At 36.4% G+C, this 17,500-nt stretch overlaps 1 protein-coding gene across 4 annotated transcripts in view; it reads right to left on the bottom strand.

The window, feature by feature from the left end:
• LOC144966036 (uncharacterized) overlaps positions 1-17,500 on the bottom strand; it is a 40,503-nt gene that overhangs the window by 9,776 nt on the left and 13,227 nt on the right. Inside the window, exons 4-9 of one of the 4 annotated variants that reach the window (XM_078902028.1) lie at positions 17,305-17,397; positions 16,518-16,713; positions 12,732-12,830; positions 11,349-11,378; positions 10,344-10,376; positions 5,803-5,913 (exon numbers count right to left, since the gene is read on the bottom strand). In XM_078902028.1, the coding sequence (XP_078758154.1) occupies positions 5,803-5,913; positions 10,344-10,376; positions 11,349-11,378; positions 12,732-12,830; positions 16,518-16,713; positions 17,305-17,397 (562 nt within the window). The remainder of the gene's footprint in view (positions 1-5,802; positions 5,914-10,343; positions 10,377-11,348; positions 11,379-12,731; positions 12,831-16,517; positions 16,714-17,304; positions 17,398-17,500) is intronic. The other 3 variants (XM_078902030.1, XM_078902029.1, XM_078902031.1) reach the window with 3 other exon arrangements.

Genomic DNA, 17,500 nt, shown 5'->3' with positions numbered 1-17,500 from the left:
ATTTATTTCGCATTCATATTTTTCCGGTTCACTTTCAACCGGATAGAGATAATGAACTAAACTGAAAAAGAAGAACGGAACGACGTGTGTGTAGGTAGCAAAATAGAAAGAAACGGCCCGGTCCCCAACATGCTATGTGTGTTAGTTGATTACTGACTACGTTGTGTGTGATCAACAACGTTGTGTGTGATCGATGACTCATGAATGCGAGCAACGTGCAGGCAGACACACAGTCTGTGGGCAGACTGTAGGCAGTGAATACGTACACATCTGGGGAGTGTGGAGGTGGTGATAATTATTGACAAGATGGAATGCCATCTGGTTTGTTTTGTCTTTGACGAGATAAGTACAATGTTTGTTTGTTTTTTTTAATAGACTCTCGTCCAGGCACAAAATAAAACACTTTTATTTTCTTTTTAGTTGATTCTGTCTTTTGACATAACGAATATATATATTTTTGTTATATAATTTTTTTTTTTTTAATTTATTTATTTTTTTAATGTCAGAATTTATAGAGCAAAATCGTCCTGTCGGAATTCCGACAATTGTCGGAAGGCCTGTGGCATAATTCCCGATGCTTTGTCACAAGCGCATCGTCAATTCCTTGTGAGTGTTTATAGGCAAATTGGAGTGGATCCAATATTTTGTTAATTTCATTGAGAAGAACACTAGACATTTCATGGTGATGGATTTCAAAGCAACTGGTCTGAAATTATTTAATGTTGATGACAAGGGGGGTTTTGGAATAGGCATGATGGTTGAAGTTGTTTCCATATCGTTGCAATTTTGCCATAGTCCAATGTGTTTTGAAATATTTCTCTAAAAACTGGTGCCAATTGGTCTGAATATTCTTTTAATACACGACCACAAATTTCATCTGGGCCTCGGGCCTTTCTTGGGTTGATGTCATTAAAAACACTTTTCACCTCCTCCTAAAGAATGATAGGTCGCTCATGATGGTGTTGGGTACAGCTAAATGACTGTCTTCCGATATCGATGTTAATATTGGTATTATTATCGTCGAAATGACAGTAGAAATTGTTCAGTTCTTCTATGTCAATTGCACCTTGTGTATTCTTTTTGTTTCCCGATTTGATATCCATTCCTCCCATCCCTCGAATCATTGACCAAGTTGTCATTGGATTACCTGCTTTAAGTTTTTCTTCCATTTTATTTTTATAAGCGATCTTTTCTTCTTTTATTAATGTCCGTAGTCGTTTTTTTGTTTCTCGTACTTTATTTTGGTCACCACATTTAAAAGCATGTTTCTTTTCATTGATTACTGCTTTTAGCTTCTTTGTCACCCAGGGCTTATTGTTTGCTTATATTTTTATTTCTTGCTTTTCTATACACAGTTCAATACAGAAATTGATGTATCCATTTATAGTGTCTGTCCATTCATTTATGTCTTCTTTGTGATTAGTTCTTCCGCTGCTGTACAATTAAAACATGGCCCGCTTTGTTGACCAGATCCTATTGAATTTTACGATAGGTTTTTGTTGTTTCAAACGTGTCACGTATGTTGGTATTAATTGAACCGTGTTGTAGTCAGATGTATCAATGGCTTGTTTCTGAACTGATTTAAAAGCATTATTAATGTTACAATAGCACAGGTCCAATGTTTTGTCTTTTTGTGTTTCACATTTTATGTATTGTTTAAAGCCCGCTGTTGAGTATTGACAGTAATTAAAATCGCCTAAAATAATAAAGGGGCTTTCTGGATGACGGGAGTAGGAGTGATGAGGTGTCGTCATCAATTACTTGTTTTGCAGCGTTGCTTTCCACACTTGGTAAAATGTAAACAATGACGATGTTTATGTTGTTAAATTCCCGGGGTAGATAGTAAGGTTGAAGTGACAGCGATAAAAGTTCAATGTCATGTGTGTTGATTTGCGTTACTATATTTAAGGTTTTACACCATCTGTCGTTCACATAGATACAAACACCTCCATCTTTATTTTTCCCTAGTGAGGGATCTCTCAGTGACTCAAGATTAAGTCTAACATCATCTACAAAATAAAGTAATAACTGAAATCTATTATATATGATAAAAAAGCAGGCCAAAATAAGAAATGAATATGTACAAGACTGAAATGCTTATTATATGTATAGAGGGGAAAAAACTTATGTGATTGTTACATGAGTTATGTTTTATGTACAAAAAGTATCTGATGTGCCTTTTGAGGCAGCTGTACAGCTTCCACAGAAATGGAAAATTGTTGTAATACAGTGTGTTTGTTTTATTTTATTTTTTATTGACACATTTCAAGTTTGAATAATTCCAAAGCTATGCAAGATTTCATGGAACAGAGTTTTTTTGCCATAGGTGCAGAATTTTTTAAAGTTTTGATAGATATAAGTTTCAGGGCTGAGAATCTTCCGCCTAAAGGCGGATTTCCGCCTAAATGGTAGTTTATCTCCGCCCATCCCCATCACAATTCCTCCTTTTTCAAATTTTTTTTTTTGATAAACAAACACTGATTTTGAGAATTTCTCATAGTTTCCGCTGAATTTGCCGTGTCAAGCATTTTCCTCAAAACCACAAAATCACCATTGTCTTATGTCATATTTTGACACCTGTGCTCAGTCTCGTGAACTTTGGTGGCGGTCCCGTTTTTATGACGTCGGGCCAGACAGAATGGCACCAGATGTCACAGTTGATATAGAAGACCAGTGATGTTGTTTGATTAGCTAGTTGATGGTTGAAGGGGAAGGGGAGAGACAAATGGGTCTCTCTCTCTCTCTCTCTCTCTCTCTCTCTCTCTCTCTCTCTCTCTCTCTCTCTCTCTCCCCCCCCCCCTCTCTCTCTCTCTCTCCATTACATCATCTGGTTATACAGAGATAATATATATGTATTAGAATAAAGTAATGGTGATTGGCTTAGTTTACTCTTCTTTCTTTTTACCTTTGGACTTAGCTTTAAATTTGAGAGATTCTTGGGTTGTTTATAAGCTGATTAACCACTCGGTTTCGGTAAAAAATATTTTGTAGCCTGTTTTATAAAGTAAAAATCAAAACAAAACAACACTTTCTGGCCTTTTATTTGAATAACATTGTAGGCCTTTAACATGTGGAAAGGACAATTCATTAACACTCACCAAAACCACTACATCAACATCTCTACCACCACTACTATTACAACAACCACCACATCATCATCCCTACCACCACTACTACTACAAATAACACCACATCATCCCTACCACCACTACAACTACAACTACCACCACATCATCATTCCTATCACAATTACTACAACCACCACCACACAATCATCTCTAAGACCACTACTACTACAACCACATCATATTCCCTACAACCACCATCACATCATCATCTCTAATACCATTACTACTACAATCACCACCACACCATCATCCCTAGCACCACTACTACAACAAATAATACCACATAGTCCCTACCACCACTACTACTACAACTACCACCACATCATCATTCCTACTACAACCACCAACACACCATAAACCCTACTACCACTACTACAACCACCACCACATCATCATCCCTACAACCACCACAACGTCATCCCTACCACCACTACTACTACAACTACCACCACATCATCATTCCTACCACAGCTACTACAACCACCACCTCGCAATCATCCATACGACCATTACTACTATAATCACTACCACATCATCCCTACCACCGCTACTACTACAACCACCACTACACAATCATCCATACGACCACGACTACTACAATCACTACCACATCATCCCTACCACCACTACTACTACAACCACCACCACATCATTGTCCCTACTACAACCACCAAATGTAATTACACTTTCAACTTTTGAAATTCCACCGAGTCGTGTCAGAAATTGCTGCGAGACAAATTTTGGATTATATCTCAGTAAATTTTAGTGAAATTCAAATTTATAGGTTATGGTGGCATGGATGGGTCATGATCTTCACGAAGAAAAATTTCCTCCTTTTTTGTGACCAGTCATTCTCACCCCTGAAGTTTTAACACTGTGCGCCCTGTGGCAGATGAGTTATGAAGTCATGAGTAGAAAAGGATAATTTTGAAATAAATCTGATTTTTACAGTTTTTTTTGTTTTTAATCATTGATTCATTGCAGGTTTGAATAATTCAAGAAAACCTGCAACGAAATCAATTTGGTTCTCAACATATTAATCCTAATTTATTTTTTAAAAATTCTGATATCTTACTTGTGATCGTGTGTTTGCACAATCGCCCGATTTTAAGCTCCATGTGGCCACCACACAATTTTGAATGACAAGCTGCAAGCATCTCTCCAGTTCATCCCATGTCTTTTTCAACATGAGTCATGTGACAGAGCAAACATCTCTTATTTTAATTTTCAGGTGATCAAGTCTTTCATGGGGGTTTTCAAAACTGGTCTTCACATATCCCCATAAAAAAGGTCAAGGGGGGTTAGATCATGTTGGACAAAGCCAAAGTAAATTACGATTTATGTCAACTGATGACGTCATAACGGGGGTTAGATCATGTTGGACAAAGCCAAAGTAAATTACGATTTATGTCAACTGATGACGTCACAACTTCGAACAAAGGATGCACTGTGTTAGAACTTATATCAATCAAAACTTGAATAAATTCTGCACATATGGCAAAAACTGTTAGATGAAATCTTACATAGCTCTAGAGTTATTCAAACCTGAGATAGTTTTGTTTCATATGATTTCAAAAGCTGTTTTGTCTCTGCCGATCCAACGGTTTGGGAACTGTTCATTCAATTGAGTCGACTTTAAGTAACATTTAGATTCAAATTCAGGTTCAGATTCTGGTGCTTGATGAAGAAGAAGAAGAAGAAGAAGAAGAAGAAGAAGAAGAAGAAGAAGAAGAAGAAGAAGAAGAAGAAGAAGAAGAAGAAGAAGAAGAAGAAGAAGAAGAAGAAGAAGAAGAAGAAGAGAGAAGAGATGAAGAAGAAGAAGAAGAAGAAGAAGAAGAAGAAGAAGAAGAAGAAGAAGAAGAAGAAGAAGAAGAAGAAGAAAGAAGAAGAAGAAGAAGAAGAAGAAGAAGAAGAAGAAGAAGAAGAAGAAGAAGAAGAAGAAGAAGAAGAGAAGAAGAAGAAGAAGAAGAAGAAGAAGAAAGAGAAGAAGAATAAAGAAGTGAAGAAAAAAGAATAGTAGTAATAATAATAATAATACTAATACTAATAATAATAATAATAATAATAATAATAATAATAATAATAATAATAATAATAATAATAATAATAATCATAATAATAAAAATAAGAACAATTATAATAACAACAGCACAAAACCGTAGAACACAGGAGGAAGCCAAAGATGAAGCTCATGACAAGCGTGAGTGGATATGTGTGTCATGGTATGATACCAGGTTTCTGATGTTGCACTATTTTCAAGATTTGAATAACAACAGTTTGTTGGGGTTTTTTTCTAAAGTGTAACTTTTCTTCAACATTGGTTTACCATACTGTCCCTCACTCAAACATTTAATAAAATATAAAACTCAGAAAAGATTGCACTATGCACTATTAGAACCCGAGTCTGAATTGCTTCCCGAGAAGAAGTAAGACAAAGAGGAATAATAGATCACCGCTTTTGAAGGTTAGTCATCTTCGGGAGTTCTAAAACGTGACTTGCTCGCTCACTGAGATTCTAATTTTTTCACCTTGCATCACTTTTACTAAGATCACTACACATATGTAATAGCAAAGGGTAAAGTGAGAACTCGAAGAGGTTGGTTGAAAAAAGAAACAGAAACATAACATTTAAACAATGTAGCGATTACGAATACCAAAAGAAAAGCTAACTTACTTTCAGTCTTACTTTCAGTGCCGTGACCTCCTTTTTCAACTTCGTCCTCACTGGAACTTGATGAGTCTGAAACAGCTAAGTGATAAATTATATTAGTATCCATGTGACCCTCTCAATAGACACAAACTAAAAGAAACAAATAATAACATTACAAAGTAAGTATACCAAACAAATATTATAACATATCGACTTTTGAGTATCCATAACATTTAACAAATAGTCTACAGGGAAATCAAAACATAGCCAACACAAAGAATCGTTTATTTTTAATCAAGAATAGTTTATTAATAATCAAATAACATACATGTGTATGACATAAAAAGATTATTAAATATTGGATGAATAATATTCTGGGAAGATAACAGCATGTCTAGATATTACATCACACACGAAACACTTTATTTTATTTTGATATGCCTCAGTTGCCAGGAGAAACCAATTGTGCTCAATCTTAGGAAACGCCTATTATTGAATGAGCATTTGATATTTTATCAAAGTTGGACTATTGCATTCCATTAATGGCCCATGCAATAAGAGATGAGTAAAATTTTTTCAGAAAGTTGAGAACAACACAGCTAAGCTGATTTTTGACAATAAAGATACGATTTTACCACCCAGGCTTCTACTAGGATCGCCTGAAAAGTCTTGATGCCTATTGAATGTCTCTGAATGTAATTAACTCACCAGTGTAAACTATACATCAAAATGTGCGTAATTTATTCTTCTATAGGTCGCAAAATTTTGTTTTAACTGCTATTTCTTGATTTCAATTTATCATGTTTGAAAGAACCCATACTCCACCATGTCAGTCGAAGAAAACACACACAAAATTATGGAATAAACAGCGTGCTGTGACTGAGTTCTTTACTGCAAAGAGATGTGCACCCATAAACATTCATAAACGTCTGAAACAGTATTTATGGTGACTTGTGGGGAGGAGCCAAACCAAGGGATTTACAGGGTCGGTGGAGCTCATTAGTCTCATGGGGAGACATTTCACCTAGGAGAGGGAAAACTCTGATTTCAAACCTGGGTAGATGGAACTCATTAGTCATTGTAGACAATCGTCTAAGGGAAGGAAACCCCAACAGAAAACCATGGGTAGACTGGGCTCACAAACTCGGGAGAGTAACCAATCTAGGAGTGAATCTCCAAAATTAAACCTGGTCCTCCAAGTCAGGGACCAACTATCCGTCCATAAAAAAAGGCAAGTTACAGAAACCAACGGCAGCAATATAACCATAAATTCAGATCTTGGGAAACTAGGGGCTCCAATCAGGAGAATGATGACGCGCTACAGCCAAACCCACCAAGGAGCTGCAGAGCTGACGACCCCTCTTAGCCCAAGAACACCCTTGATAAAGCCTCCAAGATTGTTATCACAGAAAAAGCCCATCCGGAACGTAGAATGTGAGAATGCTCTAGGAGTCTGGTAGATGTGCTCAAGCAGTGGCAGAGATGAACAGATACAGTCTCACCCTTGTGGGCATGTGTGAAGTCCATTGGAATGGCCACGGGAGACAAAATTACAAACAGGAGAAACATTGATATATTCTGGAAAAGACATTAGTGACCACCATGAAGCAGAAGTGGGCCTCCTTTTATCCAAAGCAGTTGCTAAAAGCCTCTTGGAATGGGAACCTGTGTCTGATCGTATCATTGCTGCACGTTTCTCTTCTCATTTCCAGAAGGTGTCCCTAGTCATGTGCTATGCCCCCACAAACATCTATGCCCACCTCCAAGCAGTGGTAGATAATATCCCAAACAGAGATATGCTAATACTCATTGGGGATATGAATGCAAAGGTTGGAGGCACAAATGTAGCTTGAGAGCATGGCATCGGCCAGATGAATGAGAATGGAGAACTTTTGGCCGAATTCTGTACTACAAACAACCTTGTAATTGGTGGCACACTTTTCCCACACAAGCGTTGCCATAAACCTACTTGGGTGTCTCCAGATCATCAGACAGAAAATCAAATAGACCATGTCATGGTGAGACAACGGTACAGAAGCTCATTACTAGATGTACGAGCTAGACGAGGCGCAGACATTGTTCAGACCATCACTCTGTTGTGCCAAAGATCATGATGCGACTGTCAGCAAGAAATAAATTTCAAAACCCTAAAGTAAAATATGATATCAACAAGCTGAAATTACAAGACACTAAAGAAACATTTAAGATTTCACTCCAAAACGCTTTTAAGTGCTTCAAACACACAAGCTAGAGGAAACAGAGACAGCATGGACAACTCTGAAAGAGGTTATCGCATAGACATGTAAAGAAGTGCTTGGAAAACCACAACCCAAAAAGAAATCATGGATCAGAGAGGAGACATGGCAGAAATTAGAAGATTGGCAAAACATGCAATGAACAATGCAAAAACAAGATTCCAAAAGCAAACGGCAGCAACCAGATACACTACAATGGCCAACGAAGTGAGGAAATAGCTGCAGGCAGACAAACGGTCCAACATAAATGTAATAGCTAATAAAGCAGAGGAAGCTGCATGGAAAGGAGATCTTAAGACCCTCTACGCCACCATCAGATTGTTGAGCGGTCGGAAAAACAACCCAAATAGACCTGTCAGAGACAAAGATGGGAAACTAATCACATCAATAAAAAAGCAACTCAAACGATGGAAAGAACACTTCCATGAAGTGCTCAACAGACCACCCCTAGTACTAAGACCACACCTGAACACTGGAGAACCCCTCAATATAAATACAGGTGAAATCACAAAGATGGAGATCCGAAGGGCACTTGGCAGTTTGAAAAATGGAAAAGCTGCTGGGACAGATAACATCCCTGCTGAAGCCTTGAAAGAGGGTGGAAACATAATCGTGGATCAACTCCACTACCTGTTCAACTTGATCTGGACAAATGAGAAAATACCATCTGATTGGAAGAATCAGTAAAATTGCTAGTAAAATTACCCAAACATGGCAATCGGACAGTGTGACAAGTGGAGGGGAATCACCTTGTTGTCCATACCAAGCAAAGTGCTCACAAGAATCATGCTTAACAGGATGAAAGTTGCTTTGGACAAAACACTACAAGATGAGCAGGCAGGCTTCAGAAAACAACAGTAATGCACAGACCAAATTGCAACTCTAAGAATCATTGTTGAGCAATCGATTGAGTGGCAAATATACCTATATGTATGCTTTATAGACTTTGAGAAAGCATTTGACAGCGTAGATAGGGAAAGAATCTGGAGCATCCTTCTCCACTCAGGGGTGCCAGAAAAGTTTATAAACATCATCAAATGACTTTATGATGGCTTTTCCTGCCAAGTCATCCATAATGGTCGACTCTCAGAGGATTTTGATATTACCACAGAAGTTAGGCAAGGCTGTTTGCTGTCCCCATTCTATTTCTTGTGGTATTGGACTGGGTGACAAAGACAGCATATATGGCAATTCCAACAATGGCATTCAATGGACATTTTCAAAAAGACTTGAAGACCTTGGATTTGCAGATGACTTAGCCCTCCTATCACACCGCCTTCAAGACATGCAGAACAAAGTCACTGCCCTGGAAGAAACAGCTCAGCGAGTTGGTCTCAAGATTAGTGACGAAAAGACAAAACTACTGCGCTTAACTGCCAAACAAGAATTATAAATCACTATCTCTAGCGCAGCAATAGAAGATGTCAGTAAATTTACATACCTTGGCAGCAAAATCAGTCAGTCAGGTGGAACTGATGAAGACATCATTGCTAGAATCAAGAAAGCACGCCAGGCCATGGCAATATTGAGACCAATATGGAAAGTGTCCAGCATATCCACAAACATCAAGCTTAAAATATTTAACACTAATTTTAAAGCAGTCCTGCTCTATGGGTGAGAGACTTGGCGAACAACCTTGACCACATCAGCCAAGATACAAACATTTGTTAATCGCTGTCTTTGACAAATCCTCAAGTTGAAATGGTTTGACAAAGTGCCAAATGCTGACCTTTGGACAAGAACAAACCAAGAGCAAATGGATATCCAGGTACAGGTCCAGTGCAGAAAGTGGCGATGGGTTGGCCATACCCTGTGGACAGAGCCCTGTAATATAACCAAGCGGGCTTTCGAATGGAACCCACAGGGCAAGAGGAAACAGGGTCGTCCAAAACAAACTTGTAGGAGAAGCCTTCACCAAGATTTGTGCGTCTCGAATCTTACCTGGAGTGAGGCAAAGGTCTGTGCAAAGAACAGAAGAAGATGGAAGAGTGCTGTTGAGGCCCTAGGCTCCGCCAGGAGCCAAGAGGCATAAGTCAAGTAAGTCAATTTTTCTTAAACATTGGTTTACCATACTGTCCCTCACTCAAACATTTTAAAAACATAAAACACAGAAAAGATTGCACTATGCATTTGCATAAACCTCTGAGATTCAAATTTTGTCACCTTGCATCACTTTTTCTAAGACCACTACACATATGTAATAGCAAGGGGTTAAGTGAGAGCTCGAGAGAGCTTGGTTGAAAAAAGAAACAGAAAAATAACACTTAAACAATGTAGCAATTACGAATACAAAAAGAAAAGCTAACTTACTTTCAACTTCGTCCTCACTGGAACTTGATGAGTCTGAAACAGCCAAGTGACAAATCATATTAGTATCCATGTGACCCTCTCAATAGACACAAACCAAAAGAAACAAATAATAACATTACAAAGTAAGTATACCAAACAAATATTATAACATATCGACTTTTGAGTATCCATAACATTTAACAAATAGTCAACAGGGAAATCAAAACATAGCCAACACAAGGAATCGTTTATTTTTATTCAAGAATAGTTTATTAATAATCAAATAACATACACATATAACATAAAAAGCTTATTAAATATTGGATGAATAATATTCTGGGAAGATAACAGCATGTCTAGACAACCAGTCCCGTACATTTATGGGATGCGTCTCAAGAGTGTTAAGCACAGTAATAACTTCAGCTTCAGGCATACTTCATTGCAAGGCTGTATCTAATTCTGATTGTTAATTGTCATTGTATCCACTCCCTTTCATGGACCAGTGAATTAACCGACAGTGAAATTGACAGGAGAGGAAGTGACCCTGAGTGAAGTGTAAGAGGAGGAAGATGAAAAAGTGGAAGAGGCGACCAAAATGCCTTCTTCCTCCGAGATGTTGAAACTGTTGAACAGTATTTGTGTTTTTTTTTATGAAATCAACTGGTCTCACATCTTAATTTGAGGCAATTACAAGAGCTATACAATAAGGCACTGTTTCACATCGCAAGCAAAGCTCTAGTAGTGAATTCTTTTCACAAAAATAAGAGAAACCCTCTCCAACACCAAAATTCTTCTACGATGGGTAATGATAAATAATGCAAGAACATTGCGTGGTGTTTGTCGATAATGACTAACAAATGGAAATAACTCATAAAATTTCATTACTGGAAATCTTTGGATTATGTCTGCTTCGGCATTAAGCATGCCTAAGCAATTTCCCTGTGACCGTGCTACTATTACTAATTCCACTAAATTAACTATTTGAAAAAAAATAGTAACAAACACATAAAACATGATCATACTTACAATCTTCAGGTGCATCCTCAAAGTTATCATCTGATGATGAAAAAAATAAGAATAAATCGAAAAGGTATAAAGCCAGATTTTTAAGTTTTGAGTTTATTGTACATAAGAAAAGATTATTTCATGCTTTAAACTTTGGAAACAAATATATTAAATTCTGATCACTCGTTGCCAATATAGGAATGTATGGAGTAAGGAGAGTGTAAAAATCAAGTTCTGAGAAGTTCGACATTGAAGTTGAGGCACCTGTTTCACCACGGTCGAATCAGTGGGCAAAGACAACTCCTTGGATACAGGCATTCAAAATTTGACGAGAGTAATAACATCTGGTATGAGCTTAGAATAACATTAAATAATGTACATACAAACTTTTGAAATCCAGCTATTAATTTTGTAGTTATTTGTTTTATGTAAGGTACCTGTAAATTTATGAAAACACCAATGATTATGATAGTATTAATAAATGCCATCCCCTTTATTAAATTATTTACTTCATTGAGTGTTTAAAATATAGAACCAATTCATTAAAATTTATTAAAGTAGCATTCTTGTCTTTTTTATGGAGGAAATATTATTTCGAAATGCCAAAAGTAAAAAAAAAGTTGATAATTTCAAGGTACAGTTTGACACTAAGTGAAGCCGGTTGGTCAGTGAGATAAATATCAAGAGAGGGGGGGATGAAGAGAAAACGAGAGAGTAAAACACAAACACAGGGAGGGAGAGAGAGAGAGAGAGAGAGAGAGAGAGAGAGAGAGGGAAAGAGAGAGAGAGAGAGAGAAAGAGAGAGAGAGAGAAAAAAGAGATGAAGAGAGATTGGTTGTGCATCAAAGAGGGTGGGAGGGTCTTAGAGGAAAGACTGCAGTCTTTATTGCCTTTATAAATGAGTCTATATATGTTTGTTTGTGTGCGTGTGTGTGTATGTGTGTGTGTGTTGGTGTGTGTGTGTGTTAGAGAGAGAGAGAGAGAGAGAGAGAGAGAGAGAGAGAGAGAGAGAGAAACGGGAGAGAGAAGAGAGAAAGCGAGAAACAGTAGAGAGAGAGAGAGAGAGAGAGAGAGAGAGAGAGAGAGAGAGAGAGAGAGAGAGAGAGAGAGAGAGAGAGAGAGAGAGAGAGAAACAGGAGAAAGAAAGCGATAGATAGAGAGAGAGAGAGAGAGAGAGAGAGAGAGAGAGAGAGAGAGAGAGAGAGAGAGAGAGGAGAAATGAATGGTAGAGAAAGCATTTTCATATTATATTGTTGAGTTGGTAATATAATGGTTGATTTTTTATTTGTGAAACAAAATGTACATTTCCGTATATTCCTGGACAGGCAATGTTTTTTGTTTGTTTTCAACTTTTTGGGACAAATCCGGCAATTCTGGGACAGTTGGCATGCCTGCATATCTCACCATTATCAGAAAGGTCATCAGAATGAGTGTTATTGTCCTTGGATTTATCGGCGACATCCTCTTTCTCTTTTGAACCATCATCAGCCTCAGTTGGTGTCTCTGAAATGACATAAACCGTAGAGGACTTCATAAACCATAAAAAAAATATATATATATAAACAAATAAATAAATAGATAAATAAATAAATCATCAATTAATTCATTCATTCATTCATTCATTACTAATAATATTATTGCTTTTTTTCCTGATTATTTATCTCAACACCATACAGATGTGTTGATATGCCAAGTCTAGAACATAGAAATATACAACAGGTCTGGTGCACTGTACAAATTGGGAAAACAAAATAGAGAAGTTACCGCGGAAGTGAAGGACAAGAAATCACCTGGTATGGATAGGATTCATCAAAAACGTTTAAAAGAATTATATTAATTGACAAAACCCCTTGGTCTATTATTCAAACAGTCCTAGGAACTAGAAAAGTACTGGAAGATTGGAAGAAAACAAGAATCAGTGCGATTTTCAAAAAGGGAAACAGATCTATCACCGGAAATTACCGAATGAGGACATCCATTGTGTGCAAAATAATGAAAAAACTGGTGAGAGGTCACAAAATTAAACACATGGACGTAAATAACAATTGTATTTACGTGGAATACCGAGAAGCTTTTTACACAGTTCCGCATTTAATAGATTGCTGACAAGTCAATGACGTATGGCATCAGGCAAGAAATGGTTTATTGGATAAAACATTATTTTCAAATAAGAAAACAACAAATAACAATTAATGGAGAATGCTAGAATGCTCACAGTGACAAGATGTAATGTCTGGAATACCATAAGGATCACTGATAGGACCTCTACTTTACATTATATTCATTAACGATATACCAGACATTGTAGAATCATCCGTGTACTTGTTTACTGACGATGCAAAGAGCTCTAATATTATCAAAACCAAGGAGAATATGAACACATTGCAAGATGACCTAAACAAAGTTGAAATACGGAGCAACAACTGGTTAATAAGGTTTTATCCAGACGAGTGTAAACATATGTATATTGGGAAGTATAACCCAGACCCAGATTTCAGCTATTCCGTAATGGGAAATCAGCTTGAAAAGGTGTATAATAAAAAGGAATTAGTGTGAGGATAGAAACGAATTTGAGCTTTGATATATACAATGAAAAAATGAAAAAAGCAATGTCTCTGTGTGCCTTAATCGGGTCTATGTTCTTCAATCTCAACATAGACATCTTTGTCCCATTCTACAAATCACTAGTACAACCAATATCACTAGTACAACCATTCTGGAATATGCCAGCTCAGTCTGGTAACCGTAAAAGATGAAACACATTGAAATGAAAGAGGGAGTACAGAGAAGAGTGACAAAACCAATTCCTCGTGGTAAGAAGCTTTTGTCTTACAAAGAGAGGTTACAGAAAATGAAATTCCAAAGCTGAGTTACAGGAGAGTTTGGGCTAATATGATAGAAGTATACAAAATATTAAGTGGGAATCATGACAGAGAGGCTGGAAATTTTGTAAAAATGTGCTCTGAAAATCTTTCCAAATATGATACATGGGGGAATAGTAGGAAGCTTTGTCCACAAGAGGGAAGGATAGATAGTAGAAAGTATATAGTAAAAAGTATAATTTTAATCTGAGAATTATTCAGCTGTGAAATTGTCTGCCTGATGAAATCTTATGCACATTAAGTTTGAATTCATTTAAAAATAGACTTATCAAATACTGGAAATACCAAAATGTAGAAAATGACTGCAGACAAAAAATCAACTCTAGCCAGAAAAAGAACAACTGGAGTCCTGCAAAGAGGATCTATAATAACCTGTGTTGGAAATCATTTTAAAGAAAGCCAAAATTGTATTTTGGTACTTTTTTTGTAATACAGTCCAAGCCAGTATTGGAATCGCTGTTTAATTGGGACAGCCGCTTTATTGCAGCGATTTCTTAAGAACAGATTTTTTTCAATATAAAAAGTCATACGATTTCCAATTCCCCGCCGCTTAATTGGGACGAAATTTAACATCCCCATAAAAGAGCTTTTTCAGTGTCTTCAATGATTTAAAACGATGGTTCATAAAATGCAGATTAGTCTAAAGGGACTGTCAACCTGGTGTGGTCGTACCATTCATCACAAGAGGTGTAAACAATAGAATTTACCTATATCCCTTGTTAGTGTCTAAGCGACAGCGAATCGGTTGTGCTGTTGAACCATTTATCATAGTTATCATAAAGATGTAATCAATAGAATTTACCTGTATCCCTTGTCAGTGTCTTCGACTACCATCATCACGTTCATGGGTCAACTGACCAATGATGCGATGGGTAGGTAATGAGTGATGGCTTTGTTTGTTCAAGGCTGGCCCACCAAATGTTTTGTTTATTCAATGAGACCACTGGCTAGACAATGCATTCTTAATCCGTTGCTTACTTATGCAACCATTATGAGTGACATATTCATTGTTTTGTGTCGTTAGTTTTGCCTTGTTTGTTTTTCATTAATACGTGAAATGTCCCTCAATATCATGGCCACCGCTTAATTGGGACAATTTGTTGGGAACCGAGCTAGCTTGGACAGTATGATACAAAACATAATATTATCATTTATCCACCCAACAATTTCAAACTTAGTTGATAATGATGATAATTAAACACCCATCTTTGAGGAGATGGCATGCACTTACTGTCCACGTGCTATGTGGTCTAGTGGTATGACACTCGCTTTCGGATCGGAAGGTCCTGGGTTCGAGCCTCGTGCTCGGCGCATAGTTGAGTCCTTGGAGAAGGCTCTTTATTCACTTTCTCTCACCGTACTCAGGTGTAAAATGAGTACCTGGCTGTTAACAGCATTGTCTTTGTCCGAAAAATTGTAATATTGCCTAACAGGCGTCATGTCCCGTCCTACATGTTAAATGTTGCTGTTGACCAGGGACCCCTTGTAAAGCGCTTTGAGCACATTTAGTGGATATTGCGCTATATAAAGCTCAATTTTTTATTTTTTTTTTATGAGCAGTTTAAACAGAAGGGTCACAGTATTAACTCAAGGTGACTTAGATGTTCAAAATCGAATTTATAGTAAAAAATATAACACTGGGATTAAGTTTATGTCATTAATAGGCAATGACATTGGATATAAGTTCTGAAAGTGACATTATTTTGGTTTAAATCTCATATCCCTAATTATTTTGCCTTCAAAATCAATTCTTGACATCTGGTCAGATGACATAATACCAGTATGTTGTGAGGGGTCAAATTTGTAACAGTCTTGATCCATCTTACAATAGTAATTTACTGACATATTTGTGTAATGACTCAGGTCACCTGAATAACAAAAACCAAGCCTTGCGGCTATACGGATTACATGATTGCTGATGTATTCTCTGCCCAAGATAAAACTAGATCAAATGGTTCAAACTGTAAATCGAGTGATTAAAAATTAGAAAAGATATTCCTTTTTAATCATAAAAACATAATGTAGTTGCTGCAGAAAAAAAGAATTTATAAAGTATTTGTTGAATTCTTAAACCTTATAATCTTTTATTTTTTTAATTATTCAAAACAGGAGAGAGAGATTGTAAATTCATACCAGAGCGTAAATTTTAAAATAGACAAAATGTCTTATATTATGAGATCAAAAGACTGAGACAATTCTTTAATCTTTAATTAATTTTGATTTCGGAAAATAACAATATAAAAGGTAACAGTATCTACTCGTAAATTTCAGTATTGGTAGAATGAAGATTAAGTACCCCTTCACTCACTTTCTTTTATATCTTTAGAGATCTTTTCATCTTTGTTGATAGAGTCAGAATCATCTTTTGGTGTTATATTTGCCTCATGAGACACAGAGGATTCTGGTGTGGGATCAATACTATCTCTTGAAAATGTTACAATGTATTCTATGAGAGCTTGTTCATTCCGATAGATGACATACTCCATTTCATTTCTTGGACGGCCCTGTTAAAAAAAAATTTAAAAAAATACATTTTCTTTGAATTATTGAATTTTCCCTTAAAGACGAATTATATCTTTCAATCAATATTTTAAACTTATCTACACTAGTATTTGTAAAACCAGGCACAATTTTATATAATATGAATAAGATCACCTAAGTCCACAATATTTTAGAGGAAATTCTGATACTTAGATATTTTAAATAAGATGATGTCGAAAGTTGGACAAAAGTCTTTTTTATTTAACTTAATATTCGAAATTTAATCTAAACATGTTTCAAACTTATAGGTTATTTAAAAGTCAAAAATTAGTCCCATTATCTCAAATGGGTATTATGTTTAGTGATTAAAAGCTGAACGACTGAATTTATAGCAAGAATTGGGTTAAGTATATGTGTTTTATTGAAGAAAAATAACATTTCTTAAAGAACAAAACAAAACAAACAAAAAAAAAAACAAAAACAAAAAAAAAAAAAAAAAAAAAGAAAAAAAAAATAGTATTCATATTCATTTTAATTTTCAAAGTCACTGTCTAACATCAGATACATTACCTCAACATAATAACATGTTGGGGCGATGAGTCACAAATGTTTACCTGTATGGAATTGTAGAATCTCCATCCTGTGAAGGGGGGACTTTTCTCTGGCTCTCTGACCAGAAGTTGATCCTTCTGCCCGTCCTTGTACACCTTTCATGATAAAAAATAATGATTAATGTAGCAATATTTTAACCAAAATATACAGAGAGTGCAGATGTTAAAAACAAACAAACAAAAAGCAGTGTAACATGTG

The sequence above is a fragment of the Berghia stephanieae genome, chromosome 2, assembly GCF_034508935.2.
Source record: "Berghia stephanieae isolate SIO BIC M18660-M18661 chromosome 2, UCSD_Bste_1.3, whole genome shotgun sequence".
Classification (NCBI taxonomy): Eukaryota; Metazoa; Mollusca; class Gastropoda; order Nudibranchia; family Aeolidiidae; genus Berghia; species Berghia stephanieae.
The sequence above is the reverse complement of the archived record's forward strand: the minus strand, read 5'-3'. Positions and strand labels throughout refer to the sequence as shown.